The sequence below is a fragment of the Pangasianodon hypophthalmus genome, chromosome 13 (assembly GCF_027358585.1).
Source record: "Pangasianodon hypophthalmus isolate fPanHyp1 chromosome 13, fPanHyp1.pri, whole genome shotgun sequence".
Lineage (NCBI taxonomy): Eukaryota > Metazoa > Chordata > Actinopteri > Siluriformes > Pangasiidae > Pangasianodon > Pangasianodon hypophthalmus.
The window spans coordinates 12,163,845-12,185,577 of NC_069722.1; the positions used below are offsets into that span (position 1 = coordinate 12,163,845).

General features: G+C 36.3%; 2 protein-coding genes and 1 long non-coding RNA gene across 9 annotated transcripts in view; 1 reads left to right on the forward strand and 2 right to left on the reverse strand.

Annotated features, from left to right (window-relative positions):
• Positions 1–3,317: 3,317 nt before the first annotated feature.
• On the reverse strand, positions 3,318–9,665 carry LOC113528185 (aquaporin-8-like). Its single transcript, XM_026916587.3, has 5 exons — positions 9,382–9,665; positions 8,925–9,051; positions 7,844–8,058; positions 3,487–3,621; positions 3,318–3,360 (listed from the first exon to the last, which is right to left on the reverse strand). The coding sequence occupies exons 1-5, from the start codon at positions 9,663–9,665 to the stop codon at positions 3,318–3,320; spliced, it is 804 nt and encodes a 267-aa protein (XP_026772388.3).
• A 3,976-nt stretch (positions 9,666–13,641) lies between these two features.
• Positions 13,642–14,594, reverse strand: LOC128319755 (uncharacterized). The gene is made up of 2 exons (XR_008303226.1): positions 14,457–14,594; positions 13,642–13,989 (listed from the first exon to the last, which is right to left on the reverse strand). It is a non-coding gene; the product is annotated as an uncharacterized LOC128319755 (long non-coding RNA).
• Positions 14,550–21,733, forward strand: part of arhgap17b (Rho GTPase activating protein 17b) — a 31,475-nt gene continuing 24,291 nt past the window's right edge. For 4 of the 7 annotated variants that reach the window (XR_003402925.3, XM_026916815.3, XM_026916818.3 and 1 more), the window contains exon 1: positions 14,553–14,971. Coding sequence is in view for 6 of the 7 variants with exons in the window: in XM_026916815.3 (XP_026772616.2) it covers positions 14,919–14,971 (53 nt within the window). In the remaining variant the exon portion in view is untranslated. Of the gene's footprint in view, positions 14,972–21,733 lie in introns of all 7 variants that reach the window. The other 3 variants (XM_026916816.3, XM_026916817.3, XM_026916819.3) reach the window with 3 other exon arrangements.

Consider the following 21,733-nt stretch of genomic DNA (forward strand, 5'->3'; position numbering starts at 1 on the left):
TGGAAATGCCTTATTGATAAGAGAGGTCAGAGGAAAATGGCCAGATTAGTTCGAGCTGCCAGGAAGGATATAATGATTCATATAATCACTCTTTATAACTGTGGTGAGCTGAAAAGCATCTCAGAAGGCACAACACATCAACCGTTGAGGTGGATGAGTTACAACAGCAGAAGACCATATTGGGTTCCACTGCTGTCAGCCAAGAACAAGAATCTGAGGCTATCATGGGCACAGACTCGCCCAAACTGGACAGTTGAAGATTAGAAACATAAATCACCTGGTCCTTTTCCAGTCTTCTACTGTCCAGTTTGGCTTTAGCTCATGGTATTGAAGGCACCCAACAGCACCACCATTGTAATCAGGCTCATAATGGCAATCTCTCCAAAGAGCGCCTGCACAAGCTGCTCAGCAGACTGGGCAAACTGGTGAAAGCTGCACTGTGAGCTCATAGTTTTCTTTCATCAGAAAACAGGAAACAGAACAAAGCAAAAAGGTGTGAAGCAAAAACGAATGGAGTTTAGTTTATGTTCTACACATTGCTCTACTCTGGCTGTCCTGGTAGATGGTGCTGTGACTTGCCTTATTGTACCGAGTACACAGCTATATTGATACTAAACACAGAGGATTGTGATCTCAGATTCAAACAAGACTGCTGCAGTTACCACCACTAATCACACCTCCAGGGAGCTGAAACACCATGAAAAGCACAACCAAGAACAGATCAATGCCACTACAGAGGTATATGACTGGTGGTCTGAACTGTTGGGAACTTTTGGGTGAACATGTAAATCTGAATGCCCTTATGCTTGTTAAATTGTTCTAGAAACTGACAAAATAATTTAAAGTTTGATTAAACGAATGGAGATTCAGGACTACAATTATTTAGACATTATATGAAGCTAACAGTAAAACATTATCATTAAATGCAGCTGAAACAAGAGATATTTAACAGTTGAATGTAATAAAGTTCTCTAAGAATTAGGTTAAGTCTGTGATACTAAATTACAGCAGCAACAAGAATTCTTGTTTGTATTGTATTTATCTGAATCTGAAGAATGAGTTAATTTCTGTCATTTTGAATCCTAAATGATCAAATTTATGATAATTATATATATTATAAGCGTTGACATTTCAGGAAAGTCTAATGATAAAATGAGGTGCAATTATTAAAGTGAGAGCTTTAAGTGTGGCTTTCTCTGTGTATTGCAGTCCAGTCTGGGTCTCGGCTGATCGTTTGTTCGGGCTGGAGACCTGAAATGCATTTCTTAAATAAATGCACATCTTGGAAGCATTAGGTTTTCAGTTTCATCTTTCATATGGTGCTTCATTTATTCCAAATAGAATAATAATTTCCACTGGAGCATCTATGGGTCATTTCAGCAATTTATTTTGATTAAAATGTTAAGCGGCATAATACCATAGTCTGCCCTATTCCTGGTTATGTATAATGTAGATGTATAATGTTTATAATTGAGAATAATGACTTGAAAACATAAGTCATACTTTATAGTAAATGACACCAGAGATATGTTTGTTAAGCTTTCAGAAGGAGTTCTACTTGGAACCCTTGCTGATATGAAAAACACTGTTGTATGGTCTAATCTTTTAAGGTTAAAAGGTTTTATTTAAATGTTTTCAGTTTAACTTGAAAGTAATAGATGAACTATAACCTGAGGGCAAGAATAGCTTATAATATATAAATGATAATATTTTTAAATGATCAAATATATAATGATAATTATTTTTTCTTTTGTTTTGTTTTTAAGTATCTTGAATTTTGAGTATTATTTTCTAAATTATACCTTTAAGAAAAAGACAGAGATGAGAGGAAGAAGAAGATGAGTGGAAAGTTTTATTACATATAGAAAACACAATAAAAATTGATTCATTACATAGTATATATCCATGAACTTATAAAGACCATATACACAACATTAAATTCAAGAAATTGCAGGCATGATTATGAAGATGACAGTTACATTGACGGCAAGAACGAGAGCCATTAAAGAATATATTATGTACATAAAGTTTCATAAGGTCTAAGGAAACCTGCTTGATCCTTTAGGTTCTGCTTTTTAAATTATGCCCGTATGTCTGTATAAGTAGTTTGTATTTCAAATGTACATTTTGAATGAAAAGGGAAATGTGGTCAAATTCAATTAAGTGGAATTTCAATTTGAAGTTGGTTAACCATAAATATGAAAATGGAAATTTGATGTTCTCTATGATAACTAACATTTTATTAACATTTTATCACCAATATTTTGTACAGGTAACATATTCTGATACCGGAAAATGTTAATTCTAAATATAAAAGATTAGGCATTTTATGTAAAGTATCTATTTATTATTTTAAGGAATATATTGTTTTTACTTAAAAAATTAATTAATTAGCTTAATCTTTACAACTTTGATCATTTAGCCAATGTCTATGGCAGGTCCAAGACCCTTGAATGATTTAAGGAAAGTGCCACTGTACAAGGTCACACAGGCCAAAAGTGACCACAAGATTCAAGAACAAGTTCATTCAAGTTGTCTGTGAAATTAAAGATTCTTACAAACTGAACAATTAAGAAAGAGAAATAAAACTACTGATTTTGTCTAAATATCTGGATCACTGTACCATGTATTGGTGAACAAATTTGATATTCTTACTTAAAAACAGGGTGATCGCCCGGGCCCGCTTTGCTGGTGACAGTGTTTACCGGTTTTATAAAGAAATGAAATTTCAGAGTAATGGAGTTCCATCAGAATTATACAGCCAGCTATTCTTCTGCAAGATAATGTACTGAAGATATTTCAAACTTGCCAAACAAGAAAAGAGAAATAATAACCTGCCCAGGCTGGTCTCCAGGCTTCACAGACCATGAAACTGAACACAACAATCAACAGAATCACACTGTTGTGGAAGATATGTAGCGTGCATTGCTGATGAATTTTTTGAATTTTTGTGTGAAGTTGTTCAGGAAAAGTGTCACTATTTTGAAGAAATTTGAAGATCATGTTAAATTCTGCTTTGATACTCATTAAGTTTTGTTCTGTTTTTTTTCCATGTATGTTGTTTTCAAGAAAATGTTTCAAGTATTTTAAAACTTATACAACATAAATGAAAACATTTTAGATTCCACAAATACTCAACTATTTGACTGTATTCTATCGTATTATATTATCTACTATTGACTATATTACGTACTATTCTGTACTATTATGCAGTAGTAAAATTTAAATGAATGATTAATCATTTATAAAAATATATTTAATTGGCAGTAATATTGACATATTTTACATTGACTTTTTGTCTATGACTCTTTTCCAGCTTACTTCAGTATCACTCTAATCTTCTCGTCACCCAGCATCAACCTGGAACAACCAAAGCAACATGCAATATAAACAAAGTCACAAATATAGAATGTAATATGTGTAATCTTTAAAGTTATATTCTTTACTATTTAATATTGACATTCCTGTTAATAGCAGCATATTTACCTAATGAGAGTAGCAGTGAGCAGTGCACCAGCCATGGGCCCGACCCAGTAGATCCAGTGATATGTCCAGTAATTTGCCACTGCTGCTGGTCCGAAAGCACGTGCTGGGTTCATGCATGCTCCAGAGACTGCTCCTCTAAATTACAGAAATGTGCGCACTCAGTACATCACATTAGATCATATTAGATCATAGTACAGGCTATATATGTCACATCTTCATAGTTACATCCATCTTCATGTTTTTACTGTTACTACAGGGGGTCTGATTTCTTTTCCATATCTCCTACACCATTTCAGGGTGTTTAATGGTGACATATTTTAGATAGCTGAAAAGACTCATATTAGATAGCTCACAGTGCTCTTTAAAAGACATTCCAGAATGGCAAAAAAACTCAAGTAAATTCAGTTTTTGTATAGATTTGTTCTCTTTAAGCTGATGTTCTCATTGGCCACCTTAATGAAGAGCAGGTAGAACACTGAGGTGAGCAATATTTAAAGCTATACAGACATTATAATTAAATTCAGTTTGTATTGGCCAAAAAGATGAAATAAAAATGAAATGTAGGTGAATATCAATACATCAGACAGTGTGAGCTGGTACTATGGCTGTGGGTAATTTGGTTACTGTGCTCTTACATCTTGGGAGAGAGTAACCACATGACCCATGATGATGATAATTAATGTGAAGGCTCTTGTTCTACTTGATGTGATACAACCCAGGCAGGATGAAAACAGTTGCCGTAGCAAATGTATGAAGGCTGTGTGAGTAGGATTATTTATTCTGGTGGCAGTGGTGTGCTCATTCCCACGTCACAAGAAAGCTAAGTTCCCTCACATTTGAGCTCAACTAATATACTTTGTTGGGCATTTGAAATAAGAGCAGGATGCAATACAGCTTCACACTGCTTTAGAGAAGTGCTTCAGTCAGGGATAGTCAGAAATATAACTTCTAAATTTGATCATTAAAGCAAAATGTGTTAATTTGGCTAATTTAAAGGCTTTATTGATTAATGTGTCATTTCCAGGAACAGAATAAGATGATGTTAGGTAACTAAAAATCACATAATGCTATTATAACCATAGTATAAAGCTCTGATCCTAGTGTGTGGTTAAGGACTTCTTGGATTCTGGATTCTGGATTCATTCATTCATCTTCAGTAAGCACTTTATCCTGGACAGGATCGCTGTGGATCCAAGCCTATCACGGGAACGCTGGGAGTAAGGTGGAAATACACCCTGGATGGGAAGCCAGTCCTTCAGAGGGCATCATGCACACACTCAAGTCAAGTCAAGTCAAGTGGTTTTTATTGTCATTTCGACCATATATAGCTAGTTAGTAACCTAGATAAATTTACACCTAGCTGCAATTTATCATAGCCAATCCACCTACATGTATGTTTTTGGGAGGTGGGAGGAAACCAGTGAACCCAGAGGAACCCATGTGGACATGCAGAGCCAATGGGTTACACGGTAACCTGAGCACAGGATCGAAACGGAGATGGCCAATAGGAAACATATTAACAATAAAACAATAAAACAAAGCAAAGGTTCACACAGTAGATCTTCATATATAGCAAATGGGATGTTCATATAAATAAGATCATGACATTGTTGCCTCCACTACTGCTAAGATTGCTGTACTTTTATATATTTTATGATGTCATTCTGTCACTGGGTCTCATGGAGCCTGTCGTGGACAATCTGATTGTCTGACTTGTTATTGTAATTTAATTTAATGTCTGGTATGTTTCCAGAAAAACTGATACTGTAATGTCATGTTTTACACAATCACTCACATATACTATACACATATATCACAAAGTACACTCTTTGAACCCAGTGTATGATAAAATCCTACCTACTCTCTGTCAAACTCTATGTACACACTTGCCTGATGTGATGTCAGTGCCTGATCCTGACACACTTCTACTGCTGTGATTCCTCTCACCCTCTGGTCCTGCCTGAGTTATCCTGATACTTCTGCTTAGAGCTTTCTGCACTTGTGACTCACCTTCTGCTGTTTTGCACTTCTCAAAAACAGACACTCATCTTACTTCAGTGGATAATTGCACTTGGATACTGTAGATTTGTACCTAAGAAGTGTTGCTTTAATGCAGTTGTAAGAGAGTACTGATATATAATCACATACAGAAGAGGATGAATTCCCTTTTGAGTCTGGTTCCTCTCAAGGTATCTTCCTCATGTCATCTCAGGGAGTTTTTCCTTGCCTCTGTCACCTCTGGCTTGCTCATTACAGATGTACATTTACATTTACGGCATTTGGCAGAAGCTCTTATCCAGAGCTGCCACAGCTGGGCCCTTGAGCGAGGCCTTTAACCTTCAACTGCTCAGTTGTATAAATGAGATAAATGGAAGTCATTGCTCAAGGGCCCAGCTGTGGCAGCTCTGGGCAACCTTCTGATCAGTAGTCCAATGTCTTAACCACTGAGCTGCAATCACATCAAATGTTGAGCTGCATCAACATTTCTGTAAATCTGCTTTTTGACAATAGCTATTGTTAAAAGCACTATTCAAATAAAATGTATTTAATCAATTTCAACGATGAATTGATTTAATCAAGAAATGTGTAAAATAAGAATTATTAAGAAAAAAGAATGCTAGCTAAATGGATAGGACATAATTGCAGAGAACAGTCTTGTCTCACATTTTTTTAGTCCAGGTCCCTTGAAGGTCCTGTCCAACTAGGGGCCCTGAGCATGAGGTTTAATGTTTTCAAGCTGTCCTTTGAAGGTGCTGTAACTATGCCTTGACTGCTCACTTGCTGTGTGTCTGTCTGTTGATGATATGAGAAATAATGAGGAAGAGTCACAGTTCATTGTAAGGCTAATGGATCCAGCAGCTTTTTTGACTGGAGGGAGCTATTTAGTCATTTGTGAATGTCTAAATATTCTTTATTACTCCCTTAATTACTTTCTTAGAAAAAGGCTTCATTTTAATGGTTCCTCAAGGGGTTCTTTGTATAGTTACAGGTTCTTAGCTTCCTTAAAGTGTGATAGGGAAATACTCTAACCCCATTTAAACTCGGTCATGTCATGTATCCTGACCGTCAGGATTATATCTGGATAGTGAGTACCCACATGGTCTAGATGTATTTTAGATGCATTTTATGTCATACAAGAGTAACTGCCGCTGTCTCTCCAAGCCACATTTGACAACAACAACAACAACAACAAAAAAACACCAGTAGGTGACGTGATCCGTGAATGCTGAAGTTGGTGCCATTAAAAAATTAGAAAAATTATGATTTTTGTTTTTAAAAAAAAAAATTAAAATTATGTTTTTTGATGGAGCAACGACCGTATTCATAAAAAAGCAGGAAAACTGGAAGTTGGTGGAAATGGAAACACAGGTCTAGCTTACTGGAGACTCATTTGACTCGCACACAAATGTAAATGCATGTGGTAAAGGATATAATACGGGTACAAGATTCATGAAAAGCCCAGGTGTAAATAGGGTCTCTGTTGTAGGGTTCTACATAGTGGAACAACCAAAGAACCCTTAAGGGTTCCAGATTTCCAGGATTTCAGACCTTTTTTCTAAGAGTGTACATAATTGACATGACATAATTGCAAAGCATGAGCGTAGTTATTTTGGATAATGAAAGACATTTGTGGCAGATGTGGCAGAGATGCGGCATGCTAGAGAAACCTTCTCTTGTTGTTGTAGTAAAACTATAGTAAAAACAACATTAGAACCACTAAAAACCACTTAAGAAGAATGCAAGTTGAGGTTAAGTGATGGTACATTAGCAGCAAATTACTGTGTAAGGTCTGGCAAAAGGCACCAGCTCCATCTTAGGTGTTTACTCTGCTGTATAAAACATTATGGCTTCCCCTCATTCATTCACAGTTGTGCTTTGAGTCACATTTTCCAACCACCAAAAACTATGCCTGAGCTATCAACAAATGTGTAGGTCAAAGGAGATATCAGAGCTGCCAAGAGGAACAGACACTAAAACAAATATCCGACAAGGTGAGTCCATATTTAGTCCTGACTCCAAGCACAACTTGCTTTTAATTCCCATTTTAATTTAAATTTAATTTTAATTCCAAATGTCATTCTTTTATGTATATTAAATACATGATGTAGGAGAGTATTAGGTGAGGTAAGAAACCCTCAGATAGACAAATAATAAAATACAGGAAATACAGAGGTGTAGCTGGAGGTGTGTTGTGGTGAAACTGTGTATACAGGCAGAGGGGCCCTCAAGGTGCCAGGCTAAAAAAAAGCCAGAAGGGGACTGCATTTGCACAGAGCTCAGAAATCTGTTTCTGATGTCACCCCGAAGGTTTATTATTAATAATAGTCTAGTGTGTGTGTTATCATGCCATACTCACCCCGCTAAGATATCAGCCGCAACTGTCAGTCCAATACAGAATGGAGCTAGTAAGGTACGTGTCTTGCCATTCACCGCTCCCATACACACTGACATGGTCAGGAACAGCGTCATTACCATCTCAGCTATAACAGCAGGCTCAATCTGAGCTTGCTCTTGGACTGTGTTAAACGCACCACCAGATGCATTGTAGTAATTATGTGGTAGTGAGATACTCTAAGGAACAGAAGAGAATAAAAAAATTCTCTTAAAAAAACAGGGTGCCTAAGACTTTTGCACAGTACTGTGTGTGCATATATATATATATATATATATATATATATATATATATATATATATATATATATATATATATATACGCACACAGTACTGTGCAAAAGTCTTAGGCACACTATTTTTTTAGTACAAACTTTGCTATAGATTTTTATTTTATGACTTCTACATTATTGATTCAGTACAAAAATATTTTAGATTTCCAAACATTAGTTTTCCAGCACAAAATTAAATGTTACAGAAAAATGTTTGTATGTCAGTAAAGAGACCACTTTTCAGACAAAATCATAATGAAGGCTGCTGGGATTAGTTAAAGTCTTCAGAAGAACTGTGACTGGGTCTGCAAGATGCTCAGTAAAACTTACAGCTAATTTCCTTACAAAACTGCACACACTGTACCTGAGACTACTTTTTTTTTAATGCGAGGGTCATAACACTAAATTTTGTCTTTGTTTCATTTATTATTGTGTACTGCTCTTTACAGTATTTTTTTTTTTACATAGAAACATTTAATTTCATTATTTTTGAAGGCATCTTTGCTCTACAGCATTTTTTTGCATGTGCCTAAGACTTTTGCACAGTACTGTACACACACAAACGTGTATGTTTAAGTCATTATGATTCTTTCTTATAAAATCTGTGCAACTTCTCTCAGTTTCCTGTATTCCTGATAACGTCAAGCAGTGCGCGTGCATGAAACGAACAAATACAGATAAGGGAAGTTGTTCTAAGATAAGTGCGGTGCATGGAGATACACTGGATTTTCAACAGATTTTCAACATTCAAGCTCAGTGAATAATCTGACTTACTTTAGCCAGACCTGCTCCAACGAGTCCACCACACAGTTGTGCCATAATATACGGTATCAGTAAGATGACATTAAGACCCCCGATCAGGTAAACAGACACAGAGACAGCGGGGTTGAAGTGACCTCCACTGAAGGAAGAACTTTGTGTCAATGCATGTAGCTGAATTTCTGACATCATTTTAAATTCTAGCAGGTTAACAGTATCTTGCGTTTTACTGTCCTTGGATATCATAAAAATGAATTTAAGAACAATGTATGCAACAAATTTGTTAGTTTTAATAAGTATGTTGATTTTGTTTTAAAATTGTTTAGAAACAGGTTTAACCAAATAAGTCATAAATAAAACTGAAAAAAGTAAATAGCGTAAATTCTGATTCTAAATTTGCCACTAAACAAGCTCTTGATCTTGCAACACCTCACCCAGGAAAAAGATCAAGTCACTGCGCCCATGTGAATACCTGATCTCTCCAAACAATGCTATGACGATGCCCAGTGCTAGGCCATGTGCTAGAGCTGGCTGCAGACTCCCCGTGTCCTGCGGATTCTCTATGACGGACATGCAGCCAGTGAAGATGAAAAGTGCTGAGCCCACCAGTTCAGCAAGACAGGGTTGGATATAGGGCTGAAACACACTGACCAAGCGGTGGATTATGGTCTCCTTCTCCTCTGGTTCTATGTCAAACACACTAACTGAGTTACACATGTCTGTGTCTGAGTTGGTTTTTGATTGGCGTCTGCTCATGGTGGCTGTTGATGGATGGAGCTGGCAGTACGGTTAAGTAGGGCAGTACTGGTCTGATAAACATGTTAGAAAGGAGGAGGAGAAAAGAAAGGAGGGAGGTACAAGGTGACTTTTATGCTAATTGGTTTGTACCTAAACTTCTGGTTAATTACAAGGGTACAGAGTTCAACGAATAAATGTGAAAATATGTCACATGGGTAAAGCAAAGGAAATAAAATGATACATGAATAGTGTGAAGCAATTAAATTACAGTTACATTACAGGTCAGGCATTGGATGAAAGCAATAGGTGCCAGCTATAAAAGAGTTGTGACAATCAGCACTACACCATGTGACACAGCGGCACAATGAAACTACAACTGAGTTCCACTGGGGTCAAAGAATTTGTGCCTGAACTGCATATGTATCAGTCAAAACCTCTGAGAGACAAATTCATTCTTAGACAGAAGAATTCTTCAATTATTCTTATCATATCATTAGATTCATCAATAGATAGAATCAAATATTTACTAAATTATTTAGATGATACAATTCTGAGTTGCCTTATTTGGTTTAAATTTTTTTCATCAAAAGGTTGGTCTGTTTTCACTTTAAAAGGGTCATACTGATGCTGAAATCACGAACTAAACTAACACCAGTTGAACTGAAGGTACAGTACATCCGCCAGAAAAAAGATAAATTAATCATCTATGCCCAAAAGGAATATGGGCATACAAGAAATATTAGTTGCAAGTTAATGATAATCGGCAGTAATAAAATGACAAATAAGATGATAGTAGCTACCCTGCCAAATACCCCCAGAAATGGCATATTAATGAAACATTACTGAAAACTCATTAATGATCATGCACATTGAAGCATAACAATGAAAAAGTGTAAATGGGAACATTGCCATTAGTTTTTTCTCGTAATTTTGAATTGTTAAGACCTTAAAAATGAAATATGTAGTAATGAAGTAAACTTTTATTTTTATTTTACCATTTGGCAGACATAACTGTTGTATTTATTTATCCGTCAGACATGATGGTGATGATGATAATGGATGAAAGATAATTAATGAGCAGTGAAATTGATTGAAAATGATTTCCAAAAATCAAAGATTCTTGCAACATTCTTCTTCATCATCATCATCTTCTCCTTGTCATTATTATTATTATTATTATTATTATTGTTGTTGTTGTTGTTGTTGTTATTTATTAATTGATTTAGAAAGCTCTTCCGAACATGCTTATTAAACACAATTATTAACTGTTTAATGCTGTGCACCTTACTGCAAAAACCATCTTGCTTTGCTGATTTCTGAAATAATAGAAGTTTCAGTGTGTGTACTTTTGTGAGACATTGACCATTTGTTATCATTAGAGCTTAGATAAAATAACTTATAATATTTAACATTTATCTTACACTGATATGTCATTTGTTGCACCATAAATTCATATTATGTATTAATTAAGAATAAACAAACTAGTGGATGTATTTGTAGTTGGTTTTTTTTTTTGTTGGTCATGCATTTGGAAATATTTGATTTTTTGCACTGTAATTACTGAATAAATCATAGGCTCAATATGCTTGACGAATAGAAAATATGATTGAATCTGTAATTAGTATTTGCAGATTGGATTTGCACTGAGATGTTAGCTTCACTCAGCTTTCCAATAACTCTGTCTATCACAGTACATTGAGATAAAACTCTGAATTGCATTTTTCCTTCCACAGTCTGAAAAGAACTCCTTTATGGCACAGATTAGATTACCTCAGAAATTTACAGAGCAAATTTGCACGCTTGGCCCATTCCTTGGCCTAAATACAATCATCATAAAAAAATCATGATAGTGATATGAATTTTAGTATTGTACACGCCTAGTCTTACCTACCAATTCAGCATTAATTGATGACTACAAATCCTTCAAGAGTATACTGGTTAACTCAGCATGGCTTAAAAGTTTTGTGACCCTCAAGGCAGAAATACAGCACCAATACAATATGTTCATTTTTAAGTAAATGTGTAAGTGTTACTGAGTACTAATAACCACTAAGCTTTTCTAAATATAACACAGCAAAGCAATTTTATAAGGTGTTTGTTCACCTAAGTGCATTTATTGCTGCTGTCTGGTATAATGTACTCTTAAATTCCCCATTTATTCCAAGCCAGTTTGACCAATATTGACCACCAGATGGGAGCAGACAACATTTTTTATGGTAGCCTTTAGCCTCCCCCCCTCATTCACTGTAAAAAAATTCCATGTGTCCCCTCAGTACAGATTTATTTTATGAACTACAGAAATATTAGGCCCATTATTCAAATGTTTAGAATCATATTATGGTTATCTATTAGAGTCCTAGAGCTTTTTTATTCCTGACTTTTCTCTGACATTAGGTTTAAGTTGACATTATTTTATAGGCCTTGTTTTGTTTTTTCAGTTATTAATGTTTGGTTTAAACATATTTAATTCAAATAACCAGTCAAATAGACAAAAGCTATAAAAACTCAATAGTAAAAACAACTTTAGTAATGGTGAGTTGTGATATTCAGTGCTGTAATAAAATAAAAACCCATGGTCCTTTGGCATCCCCAGACCCTACTCTGAGCCTACACTAGCACTGGCCTACACTATGCATTTAGGTTTGAATATAGAAGAAATACACTCTGTAAAGCAGGGCGTGTTACTGTAAGCTACACCTCTATTGAGGAAAATGTAATTAAATAGACAATGACCTTATAAACAAAGCTAAAAAAAAGGACAAAGTTGCTTACACAATGCTAAAAGGGTATCTCACAGCTTTGAGAGGAAAGAGTATAAGAATGTTAATATAAATTACACAGATGAAGTACAAGTTCACATTTCACACTCTACTCAAACAGAAACCTAAGAGGCTGTAGCCCTTGTTCTTTGTTATTTTCCTCTCCACTTCTGCAAAGCTGCTTATGTTGTGCAAGTAGAGCAAGAGCATGTTTCTGCAGTAGTGTTGGCGTTCCACCGCCCGGCACAACAAGTGTCTGATAATTCCTCAGCTGAATCAGATGTATTAGCCACTGGGGAAATCTTATCCTCAAACAGCCAGTGTGACTGCTCGTTTTAATTCCAGTAGGAGACAAGCCTAATAGACATTTGAAGCAACCGTATCTCTGGTTTGGTTGGATTGAAAACCTGAAACTACACCAGCCATTTTGGATAAGATGAAAGATCTCTGGGTGAAAGCTGTGCTTCTGAACCCTTGTCCTGGAGTAGCACAGTCTTGGACATTTAAATAAATTCCTGCTCTAACACACCTACAATGACTTAGATTAGCTGCTTTTGGTGTGAGCCATCACTTCATCCACATGAGTGCATTTTAACAGTTGGATGCCTTTAAAATAGTGTAATATGATGCACAGATTTAAATTCTTTTGCACATTTGTTTCACTGATTTATTTATTTCTGTTATTAACATTGTTACTAACAATCATTTAATCAATCAGTGATTAAAATTATTGAAGTTGGAGATGAAATTAAATTTGTATAGCTGCTGACTGAAGTGCTGACTGACACGCTCTTTGCTTTTGTTTATCAGCATTTAACTGCACTAATAAAATCAGTTATTGCTTTGGAAAAGGCGAGTGTGGAAACAACCAAATATGCAGAGTATACTCCAGAACTAGAGATTTAGTGGTTTTGTTAGTGGTTGCAGTTTTAGAACAATTGAGAGGAAGACAAATCTCAGACAATGGCACATAGGCTATTCAGATTTGCTCAGCTTTCACAAAAACACAAAATAGTTGGCTGAAACCCATTTGGCTCGAGATCTACACTGAGTGCACAGCCATTATTTCATTTCCTATGTCAGTGGCTGTCAAAGTGGTGTCTGTGAAGCATAGCCAGGGTGTCCACGATATATATATATATATATATATATATATATATATATATATATATATATATATATATATATATATATATATATATATATATATATATATATATATATATATATATATATAGAAAACATCAATCCATTTTAATAGTCATTAGCCTGAATGGGGAGCATGGTGGCTTAGTGGTTACAACATTTGCCTTCCACCTCTGGGGGCGGGGGTTTGATTCCTGCCTCCACCCTGTGTATGTGGCATTTGCATGTTCTCTCCATGCTTCGGGGGTTTCTTCAGGGTACTCTTGTTTCCTCCCCAGTCCAAACACATGTGTGGTAGCCTGACAGGCATCTCTAAATTGTTCATAGTATGTGAATGTGTGTGTGATTGTGCCCTCTGATGGATTGGCCCCCCTTCCATGGTGTCCCTCGCCTTGCGCCCCGAGTCCCCTGGGATAGGCTCCAGGCTTCCTGTGACCCTGTGTAGGATAAGCAGTACAGAAAAATGGATGGATTATCCCACTTGAAATAAATGGGTTCAATCCAAACCTCAATAACTCAGGCCTACAAACAATATCAAATGTTCTGTTGGTGAAAAGCTCAGAAATAAAAACTCTATGGCTTTAATAAATGACCAAATTATTATTGTACAGATTTAAATAATGAGCATAATATCTGAATAGCCGGATTATACTCCAGGAGAATTATTTCCCTGGTTGGAACAAGTTTGAGAAGCCCTGCCCTAAGAAGTGCGCTTATATAGGGTGTAGAGTGTGATTTGTGGTTCAGCCAGAGAAATATGAAGTCGTAGGCTGTGATGGAGCAACGCGAAACTTAGGCCACGTCCAAAACTGCACACTTCTGCACTAAACAGTGAAAAAAAAGTTTCTTACTACGCCCCTTTTAGTAGCAAGCAGACTCTGGACACTCTAAACTGGTACCTTACCTTACTGGAGTTGTAGGCTTACTAGTGGACTGTTTGACCATACTGTTTAGAACACTAGTGTGATGTTAGTATGAGTGCTAAAGGCGGAGGAGGCCACTGGAGTAGGTGTCGGGTGTCAGTGTGCGTCTCGCGGTGCCGTAAGCTCCAGCAGTAGGGAAGTGAGAAGCACTTCCTACTTCCTCACGCACAGTTGTTCAAACGCTGTCGCTCAGAGGGCCGAAGGCGGAAAAATAATGCCGTTCTGAAAAACGACGCGGACAACTTTTAAGTGTGAAACAGCCACCCATTTGAGGAAGGGCCGCAGGGAATGAGCGTGGAGGAGAGCAGCTGCGGTTTGAAGCTAGCCGAGCGGCTCGGATGGCTGCGCGCGTGCGGAGAGGAGCTGAGTGACGAGGCGACTTCACACACCGGGCCTCGCAACTTCTGAAAGTTGGACACGGCGAAGAAAAACAAGGCGTCGAGATGAAGAAGCAGTTTAATCGTATGAAGCAGCTCGCCAACCAAACGGTTGGAAGGTTGGTGTCTTTTCGCGACTTTAAACCTCTTTTTTGAATGGTTAAAGGGAGTGTTAGAGTAGCTCACGCTGGGTTGGGAGTGTCACAGTGTCTAAGTTCAGGAGAACAGCACGAACGCCTCTGATAGGGCTTTCTACAGCTCACCTCAAACATAGCTTCTTTTACTGTGATTTGTGTTTTATCTCTGACTCTAAATGAAAAGGTGTGAACATTGTGTTACCAAGTTAACAACTATAATACACCCCAGTACATGTAGTAGGTGAGGTGTGTGTGTGTGTGTGTGTTTTGACTCTGTTATAACCAAAGTTATAAGCAGTTTATATAGCATTACAGTGCAGGCCTGCTGTGTGGTGTTTGGAGGCCAAACTGAAGTAAAGCTGCAGGAAAGTAGACTGACAAATTATATAAAATATGCTTATTATGAGATAGTAAACCAAAATGCAATGTCTTACAATCTGTACTATACCATACTAGTTACTAACTAATAGTTAATAGTAACAAATTAGTTAGTAGTATGAGTGTGCGATGGGTATGGCAAAAATATCATATCATATGATACTTGAAGATGTCTTCAGGGTATACATTATATGTTATGCTATGTTATATGAACAATACACAATATATGTTATTTGTTATATAAAATTTAGTTTTGCTATCAAAGTAAGCCATATTATTAAAAATATAGAAATTTAGAGTGTAAAGATTTAGAGAAATATAGAGATTTTATTCACCAATTTAAAAATAAGCAATGAAAATGGCTGATACAAAAAAAGTTACTTGTTTCTGTGAGTCAATGGTGGTAAATGAGCCAGGAGCCTGACAATACTCTGAAAAGTGTTCATGATGTTAAATAAGGTATTGCAGTATCAATATGTTGTCATACTTCTGTCTGGTCGGCTAGTAAATGGCAAATCTAATGTATAGTCTACTGAATTTTAAGGCTTGTCTGCTTCATTACTGGGTCTGCAGACTGGACTAAAAAAGTTGCTGAAATAATCCTGACAACCTGGTAAATTATGAAAAAATATGTAATTGTTATCACATTGTTAAATTCTGCAAATAGTATGACATTATAAGTATTAAGCATTATTCATATGCCAGTAAATATATATATATATATATATATATATATATATATATATATATATATATATGATTTTCAATGTGTAATATTGTTGATAAGATCTGTTCTTCTATTCAGAAGGCAGCATAAGGACAGCTGTTTTGTTTAAAGATGTCTGGTCAAATTTTAAGCCAGGTTTACACATATACTTTGTTGTAAGCAGGACATTGTAAATCGTGATAAAAGGTTAGGAAATTAAAGTGGTAAAAAGTTTATATTGACACATTCCTACTTGCCGTATTGCGTGTGGAGCCATTTGTCTGCAAAGCTTGATAAAGCGGATGAAATTTATTTCTTTCTCCTCTTGGTCCCTACCATAAATTCCAGTGTTTTTAGTCAGGAGATTAGAAGTGTAGCACACGTTTTTTGGGAGTATCACCATAATAAATTGAGGAGTATTAATAAAGATTTGTAAAATGGAGTTCTATCGTAATGAGGGCTTGTCATATTGATAGAAACCCTGCACAGTTGAAGCCCTTGCATTGGCCCCATTTTGAGGACTCCATAGGGGCTTCCCTAAGGCTATAACACACAGATCCTGTTTCATTTCGGCTTATGGCTGAGGCATTGTTCCATTTATTATACATAGTAGGTCTCCTCATCTGTCTTTTGCACTTAAATATTTAAACCTGCCTGGGAAACTTTGCTGGATACTATAAATCGGTTGTTAAGAAATGCAGAAGAGTGAAGACCTACAGCGATCTAAAATATACTAGTCAGGAATACCCTGTGGTTCCTGCACGGTTCAGCTTGCCAGTTGGATTTTTTTTTTCTGTGTACTTTTATTCATTTGGCAGTCACACCTACTCAAAGTAGAGTGGGCACAATGGCAAAAATGTCATATCACTATATTTATGGTTTCATAATATCACTATAAACCATTTCACAAAATAAACCATTTACCAAGAACTAGGAGGAGGATGGAACAGACTTAAAATAGATTTTATCATTCAGTCTCTGTTGGTGAAGGTATTGAATTAATGATACCATTATACTCTCAGAAAAGTGATGATTGTCTTACAGATTTGGACTCACCTTCCAGTTTTTTTCCCAAAACCTTACACACTGAGCCACTTCTGCTGTATAGAAGCTGGTGTAAATCTTCACATGCATCTACTTGCTCTGACATTCCAAGGGTGTCCAATAGGGATGTACCAGTGGTTCGTTTCAACAGTCACAATATCACTGACGCTGATCCCTGCAACCTGATAAACCACTGTAAAGGTCTGTTAAGATTAAAGGTAAAGATAGCTGTAAAGACATAGTCGTATCACAAGTTCACGATAGTTAAAGATAATAGAACAACAACAGTGGTGCTTTTTTTTTTTTTTTTAAAGATTTCTGATTTTATAGAATTTTGGAAAAGGCAATCCCATAAATCTGTTCACCAGCCAAGAGGTTCATGAACTTCTTGGCTGGTGAACAGAATTATGCGATTGCCTTTTCCAGAAACATGGTCTGTTGCTCTGACTAAGGAATGATTTTTAGTAATGTATTATTTTTATAATACAGCATCATAAACTGTGATTAAAACATGAGGCAATAATTGTGATACGAACATCTTCGTCATGGTTATGCCATGCAGGACACAAGCATAGAACAAAAGTAGGCATCGTTTTTGCAACAGACCCACATAAACAGGAAGGTGAGGTGAAGAGGGTCACTGAGTGTGCGTTTACTTGGTGGGTATTTTCCAAAGCAGACATTTGTTTGGGTGGATTAAGGAAATCGCCGAACCAGGCGATCATAAATAACACGAAGGAACTCTGACGTTTCTCTTGTGGCTATTTAGAGCAGTAACATGTAAATACACACAGGTACCTGTGGGAGAGGGAAGGAAAAGGGGTGTCTGATGTTATGGGTGTTGTCTAACAGTTTTTCCAGTTCCTTTTCCTCTTGAGTGATGATTCTGTAGTAGCATAGATGGTTCCTCATAACACCTGTGTGCAAAAAAGTACACTCTTGCAAATAATGCCAGTGGTACCCATTTAATAAAGATATGGATTGATTTGTTGTGCTACGTATGAAAGACCTACTAGTTTTCAGTTTTTAGTATATACAGGGTGTCCCAAAAGTCTCCACAGGGGACTATGTATGCCAGCACCCCGTCGCTTGTTCTTTTGTCAGTAGTGATCGTGGACGTCCACTTCTCAGTTGGTCTGCGACACTGCTAGTCTTTTTGAATTTGTTAATAATTTTGGCAGCAGTGTCGTGTGTGATGTGCTCGCCGTGTTTCCTGTTGAAGTCCATCGCAACCTTGGACAGATTCCCGATCCAGCCATGAGAATGATTTCAATATGTGCTTCTTTTGTCAATGGCATTCTTAAAGGCTAGCTGAAAAAAATATTATATAAACTAATAATGAAAAATTTTAGAAGACCTTTTGCTAACAAGTGTTAGTTTCAAGTGTTAGACTTTTGGTTCACCCTGTAGTATTAATCTGTCATATCATACAGTTTTGACAGAACAGAATGACTATAGTATAGTGCAATATAGTATGATATACCACACTGGTTTTTGTCTTACTAACTTAAAGTGAGGGAACAACTGAACAAACAGGATCTAACTTGTTTTTTTGGACATTCCAAACGTAAATATAAACAGATAAAGAGTATGATGTCGTTTTTTGATAAACAAAAAAAAAAACTGTGGTATGAGAGAAATAAAACACTAGTGGTATATGCTATTATATGAAAATCATGCATCATGCAACCTTGTGGTTGATTTTTTTTTTATAACAGCATGTTTTATTCCTTGCTTAAAGTCTGTTTGTTATTGCAGTTACGTTGAACATTAAAGACATTGTTTAACCTGTGAACGAGCAGGTTATCTAAGAATATTCAGTCAGGACAGCCTTTATTCTAGAACATCAGTAAAACAGCACCAGTAGTGTATGTGCAGTTTTTGAGAGACTGCTGGTAAAATCATCATGTCTCTGTTATAGTAAATCAGAGTGTAATGTAGAACGCAGACCAAAATCTGACTCAGACTCCTCGCTTTGTGGCGCAGCATCCCAGGCTAGAGCACAGTGCCAAGTTTTGATTCCTCCATTTGAGTCCAATTATGGCCCCAATCATATTTTTGGAGATTATACAGAGCAAATGTTTCCAAACAATCTGCTCTAATTATAAAGCAGGATGACATTTGAATGATTATGAAATCACTTAAAAAAAATACAGTATGTATTATTAAATGTCTCTTGCAAAAAACCTATTCCTTATGTTAAATAAGTGGAAGCAGTAATTAAGTGATTGGTAACTGATTGGTGCTTGACCTCATTATTGATCTTTTGCCAGGAATCAGTCTAAATAGGCAGACTTATCAAGTCCTTACAGTAAGGTGATTTCAAGCGCAGTGTAATCATGGCGAATGTCATGGTCTCCTTTCAACTCTAAATATCTACAGTGCAACATAGTTCCAGTCTGGCATGTGGTGATATTATACTGTGTGTTCAGGTGATGATAATTATTTATGCAATAATTGTATCACAGTTTATGATATTACAATATTGTTACCAGAATTGTCAGAACATAATGCATACACATTCAGATAATCAAAATATTCCACATTTGTATGTTGAAAATCCTGATCAACTTTTATAAATATCGAAACACAGGCTTTCTAAACTTCTTGGCCAAATGGCTATTACTGCATAACGTAAGAAAAGGGCACTGAATATAATCGTTTATAATACTTTTCACATCCCTCTTAAATTATTTGTTAGTTTTCTAATTTTAGTACAAAGGGAATATGTTTTGCAACGGGAGGAACTTACCGCAATTTCTCTTTTTTGTGGATGAATCTCAAATAATGTTCTAGTGGGTATATAGTGCACTGTGTAGGTTCTGCATTGCCATCATATTACACAATATGTAGTGAGCATATATAGTGCACTGGTGTTAGAATGGTTTCAATTTAAAAAGGAGTATTGCTTTGTAAAGGAAGTTAAAGATGGGGGATTTTAGTGGCCACGGAAATAAATTTATACACTAAATATTCGCAACAAAAAATTCTGTGAGTAAATAATGAATTTAGAAACAATTTAAGTTCAAGGTAATATTTCTGTTGGGAAAAATTGAGAAACAATTTCACATTCTTTTTTAGTGATACAAATGTACTTCATAATGCAGCACTGCTGCTAATGTTCTGTTTTGTAAGTAATTTCAAATGATATTTTAAGGAGTTGATGATGATGTTTATTGGTTTTCATTTGCACAGTATTTTAACTGAAAATGAAGCTTGGCAGGCTTTGCATTCAGAACACCCTCAGAATCATTATAACTTCTATCATCATATGTTTGTGATGCTTTATTTATTTATTTTTTTAAACACATTTATAGGTGGGTGTACATGTGATGCCAGCTAGTTAGCTTCTTATCCTAGATAAAAGATGTAAGATTATAATTAAAGATATATTCTGGCTGGAAGTTGTGACTGTGTTTTGAAGTGTCCATGAAAAGAATTTTGTTTGTGTTCAGTATTGCTGTATATCAAATGATCATTTTTGACACTTACTTAGGATATGTTTTTCAAGACATAATTCTGGTTCGGTAATTTGGCACACACACACACACACACACACACACACACACACACAGAGAGAGAGAGAGTATTATCACACTTGTTTTACAATGGTGCTCTGCACATCATCTAAACACATCAGTCTGACATTTGCAGAGTGTGTATCTGACAGACTAGAGGCCAGCTAGCAGCAGGGGGCCCATTCCAACACACTGACAAGTATCATTTCCTAACAGCGGTTTCCAATAAAACATGCAGCCCTTTTCCACAAACAGAGCAAAAAGACAGGGGAAAATGAGAGGCGAGAGGAAGTGTGTCTCTGTACCTGTATGTATGCTATGCAACTGCTTTCTAGTGAAATCTGAGTTTGGAAAAAAATAAATGTCAACTCAAAAAAAATGTCTTCTGTCCAAAATGGACATGGAGGGAAATGATTATATAACGAAATACATTACACTGGGGGTTTGGGGTTTTATTTATATCTTGAATTAAATTACAGACCACAAACCATTATCCAATCTTTATTTTACTGTTTTAAAGACTTCACAGCTTGCCTGGAACTGAGTAAACTTTAAGGTTGCCATGGCAATACATTCCAAGAAGAACTTTGGGCTACGTGTGTGTTTCTGCTGATTGGGTTTAATCATACACACATGGAGTGTACACTCGGCACTCTCTGATAGGGGTGTGAGTAGGTCAGGCTTTGGGATTTTTTTCTCGAAGACTAAAGGAAAGCCTACATAGCGTCCATTTGCTGCACTCCAAATCAATGCTAATTCAATATTGATGGGAATCTAAAAATTCTCTCTCTCCTGAAGCTCTCTGCCTATGTAATGGGATCTCGTAGATATTATTTTCTTGTTGCTCAGCTTGTGGCTATCAGTTTCATCTTTTGTGGCTTTCGTGTCAATGTCTATACATGGATCCTCTTCCAGTAGATCTCGCAATGTCTCAAGTTTCAGAAATCCACTCATTTGCAGAGTAGCAAGACAAAGTGATTATTAATCACAGTAGTGGTCAGTCTGGCCAAGAACGTTTTCATGTGTGTATAATAAGATGCACAATTTACTCACACACACACACACACACACACACACATATGTCAGATATATTTATGA